Source organism: Triticum dicoccoides, chromosome 7A, assembly GCF_002162155.2.
Source record: "Triticum dicoccoides isolate Atlit2015 ecotype Zavitan chromosome 7A, WEW_v2.0, whole genome shotgun sequence".
NCBI classification, from domain to species: domain Eukaryota; kingdom Viridiplantae; phylum Streptophyta; class Magnoliopsida; order Poales; family Poaceae; genus Triticum; species Triticum dicoccoides.
In genome coordinates, this window is record NC_041392.1 from 579,954,237 (window position 1) to 579,964,667 (window position 10,431).

At 49.9% G+C, this 10,431-nt stretch overlaps 1 protein-coding gene across 1 annotated transcript; it reads left to right on the plus strand.

The window, feature by feature from the left end:
- The first annotated feature begins 8,456 nt into the window (after window positions 1-8,456).
- LOC119333649 (agamous-like MADS-box protein AGL28) lies at window positions 8,457-9,796 on the plus strand. The gene is made up of 3 exons (XM_037606479.1): window positions 8,457-9,024; window positions 9,138-9,229; window positions 9,476-9,796. Exons 1-3 carry the CDS (start codon window positions 8,466-8,468, stop codon window positions 9,794-9,796), a joined length of 972 nt encoding a protein of 323 aa, XP_037462376.1. The 5' UTR covers window positions 8,457-8,465.
- Window positions 9,797-10,431: the final 635 nt, after the last annotated feature.

The following is a 10,431-nucleotide window of genomic DNA, read 5'->3' on the forward strand; positions in this document are numbered from 1 at the left end:
TGCCATTGAAATACATGACCCAACCGTCCAGAGCCTCACTTCCTGGGGAGGTGGACCGGTCTTCTCCTTCCTCAAGTGTCGGGGCATCCGTCCATTATGCCACAAAGTGAGCGAGTGCGGCCCCCTTGATGACCCTGGTAGTGCTGAACTCCAACTGGAATGCTTGCAGCTCGATGTTCCACTCTGCGACCCTTCCGGCTGAGTTAGGGCTCCTAAGTATCCTTTCTAGTGGGTAGGCTGAGACGACCTTGATGGGGTGGCCCTGGAAGTAGTGTTGCAGCTTGCGTGAGGCCACTAGGAGTGCAAGCAGGAGCTTCTAGGGCATGGGGTAGCGTGCTCTCGTGTCTCGTAGTACGGTGCTGACAAAGTACACCGGGTGTTCGACGAGGGCTGGCATGCTGTCGAGGCTCGGGTCCTGTGGAGATCGGGGCATATCCTGAGGTGGAAGGGTCCCTGAGACCCTGGTGTCCTCAGGAGCTTCTGCGGCGCCGCCCTGCTGAGCTTGGCCTTCCATCGCTGATGCCTTTGCTGCGCCTTCCTGACTCCGCGCTACTTCAGCCTTGGCCTGGCAGGGCGCGCCCTTGACTTGGCGCTCCTCCCGAACCGCCACCAACGGTGCGCTGGCGGAGTACGGGGTGGCAGCAAGGTAGAGTACCAGAGGCTCAAGGGGCCGCGGTGCCACCATCACTAAGGGGCTAGTAAGGTATTTCTTGAGGTCTTGGAAGGCCCGGCCGGCCTCCGGGTTCCACTCGAACGTGCCCTTCCTCTTCATGAGCTTGAAGAATGGTAAGGCGCGCTCTCCCAGTTTGGAGATGAAATGCCCTAACGCGGTCACCCTCCCTGGTAGCTTTTGCATCTCTTTGAGGGTCCGCGACGTGCTCATGTCCTCGATGGCCTTGACCTTCTCCGGGTTTGCCTCGATCCCCCTGTGGGATACAAGGAATCCCAGTAGCTTGCCGGAGGGGACACCGAACACGCACTTCTCCGGGTTGAGCCTTAAGTTCACTTGGCGCAGGCTCTCAAAGGTCTCCTCCAAGTCTTGAATCAATGTCCTTGCCTCGCGATACTTGACCACTATGTCATCGACGTAAGCCTTTGCGTTTCTCACGAGCTGCCGCTCCAGAGCGATGTGCATCAACCGCTGAAAGGTTGCGCCCATGTTGCGCAGCCCGAAGGGCATGCAGGTGTAGCAGTACACCCCACATGGTGTCAGGAAGGCCGTCTTCTCCACATCTTCCACCGCCATCTTGATTTGATGATACCCTGAGAATGCATCCAAGAAGCACAGCAGGTCACACTCAGCGGTGGAGTCAACGATCTTGTCGATGCGCGGGAGTGGGAACGGGACTTGAGGGCAGGCTTTGTTAAGATTGGTGAAGTCGGCGCACATTTGTTCCTTCCCGCCTTTTTTCGGCACCACGACATGGTTCGCCAGCCATTCGGGTACCGGACCTCTCGGATGGCACCTGCCGCTTCCAGCTTGCGTGTCTCTTGGACGATGAAGGCCTGCTTCTCAGTGGACAGCCGTCTCGCTCGCTGCTTCACGAGGCAGACGTTGGGGCATACCCTTAATAATGCTGGATCACCTCCCTCGGGACCCCTACCAGCTGATTTGGCTCCCACGCGAATATCTCCTTGTTCGCGCGCAAGAACCTCACCAGAGCTTCTTCTTGTTCCTGGTCGAGACCGGCTCCTATGGTAAAGGTGGCTCCTGAAGGCCCGTCCTCGCTAACCGGTACCTGCTTGGTTTCTACCTTGTCTCTGGTGAACAGTTGCTTCTTCTTGGTGGGCGCGGCCTCCCTGGTCGCGGGGGCACCTGCGTCGGCTGGTTGTGCTCCTGCCGCGGTCTTGAAGGCGAGCCTAAGCACCGTCACGGCCTCCTTAGTGTCCCCCTTGATGGTGAGGACGCCCTTGCTCCCTGGCATCTTCATGAGATTGTAAGTCGGGTGAGTCGCTGCCATGAACTGAGCGAGAGTCGGGTACCCGAGGATGGCGTTGTACGGGAGGCCGATGCGAGCGACGTCGAAATCCACCAGCTCGGTGCGGTAGTTGTCGCATGTGCTGAAGGTAACAGGGAGGCGGATCCGTCCCAGGGAGTGGGCAGCTCCACCACCCACTCCTGAGAAGGGCTTACTAAGGCCAAGCCGCTCGAGTTGCACGTGGAGAAGGCTGAAGGCTTCCACGGAGAGCATGTTGAGGCCGGCACCACCGTCTATGAGGGTCTTGGTGACGGCCACTATGCAGATGGTGGGCGTGTAGAGCATCGGGAGCACTCCAGAGCCAGCGGTGGAGTCGGGGTGATCTTCTGAGCCGAAGGTAAGGTCGGCCTCTGGCGCAGCCCTACCCGGGGGAGCCCCGGGGCGCCTGGAGGTGGCCCCGATCTGACGGAGGAACGGCTTGGCGTGGCGGTCTGACGGCGGCGCTTGAGAGCCGCCCAGCAGGGCTGCAACTGCGTGGTGTGACGGCACCGCGTAGCGAGCAGTGAAGAGGTCGCGGAGCTCCTCCCAAGATGCCACCGTGGATCTGGGAAGGTTGAGCAGCTAGGTGTGTGGCTCACCGGCGAGGGCCATGGGAAGCCAGTTGGCCATGACCTTGTCATCGCCCCTGGCCTCGAGGACGGCCTCCTCGTACGCCAGCAGGAAAGCTGACGGGTCTGCCGCGCCGTCATAGCGCGGCGACATCTCCGGCCTGAACTAGGGTGGCCACTACACCCGCCGCAGGGCAGGGAGCAGAGCTCGGAGCCCCGTGGCCCCGTTGTCGACGCTGACCGTCGGAGTCGGCGGTAGGGCACCTGTCATGTGGGCGAAGCGCGGTGGCGAGGGAGCGCAGATCGACGGAAGGGAAGCCGCGGCACACCCCTACCTGGCGCGCCAAATGTCGGATGTGTGGTTCCGGCAAACCCTTAAGGTTCCAACACTGGGGTGCGCGCGAATACTTTCCCTCCTACCGATCTACGCCCTAGCTCATTGAGATCTCGCGGACGAACTCAACGAAGTCGCAACACATCATTTATACTGGTTCGGGCCACCGTTGTGGTGTAACACTCTACTCCAGTGTGGTGGTGGTGGATTGCCTCTTTGGCTGATGATGAACAATACAAGGGGAAGAACAGCCTCCTGAGGTTGAGGTGTTCTTGTGCGTGTCTAACTTGTGTGGGTGAGAGAGAGATCTAAGATGTCGTCTCTTCGCCCCCCTTTTCTATGGTGGTGGCTAGCCCTACTTATAGAGGCCCTGGTCCTCTTCCCAAATATTGTGCGGGAAGGGAGCCAACAACGGCAGGCTAATTTGAAGGGGGCAGCTAGTACAAGCTATCCTGACAAAGGGTGGTCCGCGCCTGCGAAAGGCTCTGGTGGTGACGCCGTCTTGGGCTCCACGATGACCTCCGTCTTGCCGTCCTTTTGGACTTGGTCTTGTTGCACCAAAATGGCAACCTTTGCCTAATGCCTCGGTACTCCTCGCCTGCGCTACTTTCCTTAGAACCAAAGAGGAAACAAGGACGCTGCGCGTGCTCGCGCCCGCCTGGTGTCGATCGTCATGGCTCACGTCACGAGAGCCTCGTGAGGTTCGCCTCGCCTTGATATCTCCGCTCCCCGTGAGCCTGCCTGAATAGGTCACTCCCGAGGAGGTCTCGTGTCGTCCTCCTCGCGAGGCTTGGCCCCTCGCGAGGGTCTTGGATGCCTTGTTGATGAAGATGGGTCGTACAGCCTGCTGGCTTAGCCACGCAGCTGGCCCCAGGCAGGCAAGTCTAGGGACCCCCGTTCCCAGGACGCCGACAGCCTCCCCATCGCACCGTAAAACTCTGGCCAGGCCATCCTTGTACCCCACATCTTCGGTTATTCTTCAGCAACGGCAGCCCCACCATGCACCCGAACCAGTCAATTGTCGCACTCCCCCTCCGCCTATGACTACACTGCTGCATCTTCCCTGGATCCCGTCTGTTTCCATCTGAGGCCTCGCCACCGTCCTCCGTCTTGGTGCGCTTGTCGCGGAGCCACCGTGCAACATTGTCAGCAAACGAGAGGAATCAGACTGTACATGGAGAGGTTGATAGAAGGGACCCAACAGGCCCATTGCTGTATGCAAGCAAGTGCCTTCTTATTACAAGCAAAACAAATGCTTCCTCCTAATGGTTTCATGACATCTGGGTCCCATCCCATTGTCAACGTACTCAGTAAGCGAGAGAATTGCACAAGGAGCGGCTGACACCAGGGACCCGACAGCTCGCACAATTATTTTCATGTTTTTTAGATGAGGTGGAGCAGAGTATCAATTGGGCTATGTGGTGGTTGTGGCCAATCTAGCCCAGGATTTTGTTTTATGTTTACCACATGACTAGCCCACCTATTTTTTTCTTTGTGAAAATGGCTAGCCCAACTTTATTTTTTTCAAGAATACCCAACCGAGGCCTAGTTGCTTTTCTCCGCCCTGCTGGGATGCAAACCAGAAAATGAGCTATAACTAATAATAAATAGGCCGTAAACTAAAAAATAGCAAAACAACAATTAGTTTCAAATTTTGTTTTCTTTGGTTTTGAGATTTTGAATTTCATATTTTTTGTGGTGAAAATTTCATTGGATTTTAGATAGATATATATACTTATTTTTGAAATTAGTTTGAATCTGACTCGAAATTTCGGGATTAAAAATAGTTTAAACCCCTCCGAAATATGCAATATTTCATTGAAAATTTTAACCCTTGCCTGAATATGGGATGTAATGTTAACAAATAGAATATGGGCTGCAATAAACTCCTTAAGAATTAGCAAATGGGCTATAAATTATTAATAATAATAGCAAATGAGTTGTATGTTGTCTACCACTGATTTGGAGGTTGACTTGTGGGCCTACTAAGTTGACGCATACGCAAGGTTTTGTCAACTTATAGTCAACACATAATTCTAGCCACAATGCCTGATGGATGTACATCCAACGGTCATCGTGGTTCTTTAATCTCTGATCTTCTTGCTCCATACGTCAGAACTAGCGCTAGTGGGACCGCCTGCTCCCACCTTCGGTGGCTAGCTGTGCTGCCACACAGGCCTCACCGCCCCACCCTGCTCCCATTGCTGGCCAGGCCATCCCTCTACTCACCCATACCTCCTGTTATTCTCCGGCAACGGCTGCCTCACACCATAGCCGAACTAGTAAACCCTCGTACTCCCCTCCACGTGGGAAACCACTACCGACTCTTTCCCGGTTTCAGGTCCTTCCTTTCCTAGGCCTTGCCATCGTCCATCGCCTTGGCATGGCGTCGTCAACTTGGTCAATGAACGACAACCATCAGAAGAGGACTATACATGGAGAAGCTGATAGCTGGGACCTGCGACGTCCATGGTCGCATGCAAGGAAGAGCCTCCTTATTACGTGCAAGAAAAATGATTCCTCCCCTGATAACTAGGTCCCACCAGCTACATCTTCGCATGCAATGAATTTCTTCCTTATTACATGAAAAAATGCCTCCTCCCCCTGACAGCTAGGACCCACCAGCTACATCTTCGCACGCAAGGAAGTGCCTCCTTATTACATGCAAAAAATGATTCTTCCCCTTGACAACTAGGACCCAGCAGCTACATCTTTGCACACAGGGAAGTGCCTCCTTACTATGAGCAAAAAATGATTTCTCCCCCCTAACAGTTGGGACCCACCACCTACATCTTCGCATGCAAATAAGTGCCTCCTTATTACACGAAAAAATGATTCCTCCCCCTGATAGCTAGGACCCACCAACTACATCATCGCACAGAAGAAAATGCCTCCTTATTACATGCAAGACAAATGATTCCTCCCCCTAACAGCTAGAACCCGCTAGCTACAACTTTGCATGCAAGGAAGTGCCTCTTTATTACGTGAAAAATGCTTCCTCCCCCTGACAGCTAGGACCCACTAGACATATTCACATGCAAGGAAGTTCCTCCTTATTATGAACAACAAAAATGATTCCTCCCCCTGACAGCTAGGACACACCAGCTATATCTTTGCATGCAAGGAAGTGCCTCCTTATTACATGGGAGAAATGCTTCCTCTCCCTAATAGCTAGGACACACTAGACATCTTCGCATGCAAGGAAATGCCCTCCTTATTACGCGCGAAAAAATGATTCCTCCCCATGACAAATGGGACCCACCAGCTATATCTTCGCACGCAAGGAAGTGCCTCCTTATCACCCCTAACAATTGAGACCCACAAGATAAAAGCGTATGTAGTGTTATCTGTCTGATCGTAAAACATGTACAGACATACTAGTCGATCGGTCTCTCTGTAATGATGAACCGTGACTGAGTAAGGAATGTCATGTGTCGTAGTAGAGCCCCTAACTTTGCAGTTCAGGCAGTCCTGTCTAAATTGTGTACACATACATACAACAACGCTGCAAAAAATACGGCCACGTATGTACATGCGGGCGGGGTCACGAATGCGTACTCGCGCATACATACGACCATGGCTCGTGTTTTCGTATACATGGAGAGGCCACCGACGGCATCAATGGCCTCGTGTTTATCAGCAACCAACTGGCTGGGTCGGAACGGAGAAACAACATTGTGTTCATCGGGAGGCAACCAACTAGGTCAGAATGCATTCTGTTCATTGGCAGCCAACATGCTTGGACAAAACAACCGAACCGGGGTCCTGTTCATTCACCCCACCGGCTCAGGGTCTGGCGTACCACAAAATGGAGGAAACACACTTATGTTCAACCGCATACAGTCGAAACAGGGTCATGTTCATCCGGAGGGGTCTGGAGTACTGCAAAACATATGAAACAGACTTTTGTAATCACCCGCCTATGGTCGAAACATGGTCATGTTCATTGGGAGGGGTCTGGCGTACCACAAAATGGAGGAAACGGACTTCTCGCAAACCTCCAACGGTCAAAATGCATCCTGTTCATCGGGAGGGGTGTGGCGTACTGCAAAACGGGACTCCATGGGCTACTGTTCATCCATCGTCGACTTCCCCCAGCCTCCACGGGCTACTATTCATCCGCAACTGCCTACGGCCTCCCCGATCGACCAAGCTCCTCTTCATCTAGCGCCAACCACCTGCACACAGCCAGGGTACTACGCATCCACAACCAACCCACCTGCTGGGGTCGGGTGTACGAGTGGGCGGAAACGACGGGAACTGTTCATCCACAGCCAACTAACCGGCTAGGTAAACTCACCATGTCTCGCACAAGGGGCTCGAGCGATGAGTCTCGACTCGTGTCTATCTATATCATGCGCGTGGCAGCAACGTGCACTATTCATCGAGAGGCAACCCGACATCGGCTGGCTACGTCTCGCACGGGGTCAACACCGGCTGGCTATCTTCGCAAGAAGGATCGATCTAGTTTAGTTAGTAGCGAAGGAATCGCTCAGGTTCAGTTAGCAGTGAAGGTATCAATCGAGTTCAGTACATAGTGCGAGGGATGGATCGGTCGTGTTTAGTACTTAGTGCAAAGGCATCAATCGCTAAGACTTAGTAAGAAAATACCTCGCATGGGTCAGTTAGTGAATACGGCTCGCACACACGCGTGCGTACGAGAGAAACACGCAAATGACTTGGTCGCTTGGGCCTGTCCACCCCTACCGTATACCGAGAACTCCCTAAAAATTTCGTCGCCCTTACTTCTACCACAATTTTTTACGTCATGGACGGCCCAAAGAATGTCATACAGGTCCGTTTCTGGCCCGCCTAGGACGAAAATACCATTTTCTGTTATAATTTTTTGGCATAGAAGTAGGAGCCCACCACATATATGATGATATGTGTTTTTGTCACAATTATCGTCGTAGAAGTGTCACATCCATGACATAATGTTTTCCCGTTCGATCCATAATGTCACGGATGTGACTTGTTTTGTGGCATGGCAGGGCCATTTATATCATGCCTTCAAATAAAACTTTGTTCGATTTAACTCCTCGTTAGTGTTTCCAAATAAGGATGTAGGTACACAAAATATAGCAATTCTTTAATGCTTTCAAATAAAGGGTGGGAACATGTACACACATATCAATATTTTACTTCCAAACAAGGATGGGAATATATTGATATATGAGTATTTGGGTAATCATTAATAGTTTCCATATAAAAGCATGTTCACAAAAAGGGTATGTCATTGCTCATAATAGATGTATAGAAACATAGTCTACTCAAATAGCAATGGTAACATCAAATTTTAATCAACTTGGGGCTACTGATAAGGGGAAAATTAGAACTTCCCTTTTTGTCATTCGAAAAGCTTTATGAGCACCAAAATTTATCATACACAATTCTCTAAATGTCCATGACAGATGGGCCCAACCATACAAAGATGAAACTTTTTTAGTAAACTCCGGTAGTATTGTAGAGAAGATACACAATCGTAATGGTCCTTTCCCTTCTATATAAGGGGCTCCCATATCCTGATATCTCACACCAATTTCTCTAGATCAAACTAGCTAGATATTCGTAGTAGAAAGTTGATTTCCAGTTGTCCATTTTAGTATGCCAAGGAAGGAGAGGAGATTGGGTATCAAGTACATCCACAATGAAAAAGAGTGTGTCGTCACCTTCTTCAAGCGGCGTGTTGGTTTGTTCAAGTGCTCCGTTGACCTCTCTGCCCTCACTGGAGCGAGTGTCGCCGTCGTCCTAGAGACGAACATCGGAAAGATGCACTCATTTGGGACACCATCAGCTGACCCCATTATTAATGGTTTCCTAGATGGGGTTCCACCAACGAATACGTCCACTTGTGGTGTGCTGGCTACAAGGATTGGCCAACTACAATCTGAGGTGGCTCAGTTGGAGGATGAGTACACAATGGAGTATAAGAGAACTAAACTATACATCCAACGTATGAAGGAGATCCAAGTTGGCAACCCTGGGATGACATCAAATCTCATATTCTCCAAAGAAGAAGATCTCAATAAGCTCTTCAATGACCTGTCGCGTGTCCAGGAGAACATAAGGCATCAGTTGCCTCTATTGCATCATGGCCATCAATTGCATATCAATGGCCCAAGTGCAACCAAAAACCTGCTACCACCGAGAGGCCTATCATGGGGTAGCCCGAACACCACTGCTTCACCATCCCAATCATCGTCTCCTCACCATATTTCCCAAAATCTAGTACTTTCGGTCCCAATACCAACACCAATGAATACATGTCGTTTCCAGATTTTCATATGAAGTTGCCACAAGTGTTCCAATCTACTCCTTCATCTTTAGCACAACATTCAAACTTTGTTCTGTCACCAATTCCTAATCAGGTACATGAGCTACCTCCGCAACTGGATTTGGACCATCAGACTTGTGAATGTCCTCACGGCATACTAGATAAACTACATAACTATGCAAGTGTTGACTCAACATTCAAGCTTTCGATCCCAATACCAACACCAATGGAACACATGCTGGTACCAGATTTTCATATGAAGTTACGACAAGTGTCCCAATCTACTCCATCATCGTCGACACAACGGTTGGACTTTGTTCTACCACCAATTCCTGATCAGGTACCTGAGCTACCTCTACAGCTAGATTTGGACCTTCAGACTTGTGCATGTCCTCATGACATACCAGAGAAACCACATAACTATGGAAGTGTTGACTCAACATTCAAGCACAACCTAGAGGATTCCTCCATGTTGATCGACTCCAGTGGCAATAACTTCGTCGTTGAGGACCCCTTTGGCTACGAACACTGGGCTTATGCTCTTTCTGATCAGTCATACTATGAAGAATTCCTACAGGGTAATGCTTACTTGGGTTGTAATGGCACTAATGTAGGCGAATTGTCCATGGAAAATGGTGGATATGATGTCGACGCTCCATGAAAAGTGTTCTTCTAGTTGGCAAGGTGTCGATACTAGCACATTGTATGGACTCTGGTAGATGCCATTAAGTGCTATGTGAACAATTTAGCTAGTAATATTTCAATTATGTATTTTTTCATTTGGTATTTTAAACCTCTTCTGGGCAACAATATGCATGTCGAATGATTTTATTATAATTGAATACTTAATATGTTCTTGCTGATACAAAAGCATGTTGGTTTGTATCCCGGCGATGAACTAAGAAGAACATGGATTTTAAGTAATGCCCCACTTTAGGATGTTATGTGCCAAACATTATTAATTTGATTTTAGAGAAAGGGTATGCTCGTTGAGTAAACTCAAAGTTAATGTAGCTAGGTCCAACTTTGGCTTGAGAGAGAAGCATCAATTACTTATTGCACAAGTTACCAACAAAAAGTAACAACCCGTAAGATTGTGTGATATTGAAGTAAATCGAAGTGTTTCTTAATACATGCTAATGTATCTTTTCATTAAACTAAATAGAATATAACTCAAAATATATGATGCGCACTAATTTTGTATGTTAGTACCACATAAAAATATTGCAAACATAGAAAACCACAACATGTTTTTGAAACTATGTGAACATTGTTGTTGTCTATTCGTACTAGTGT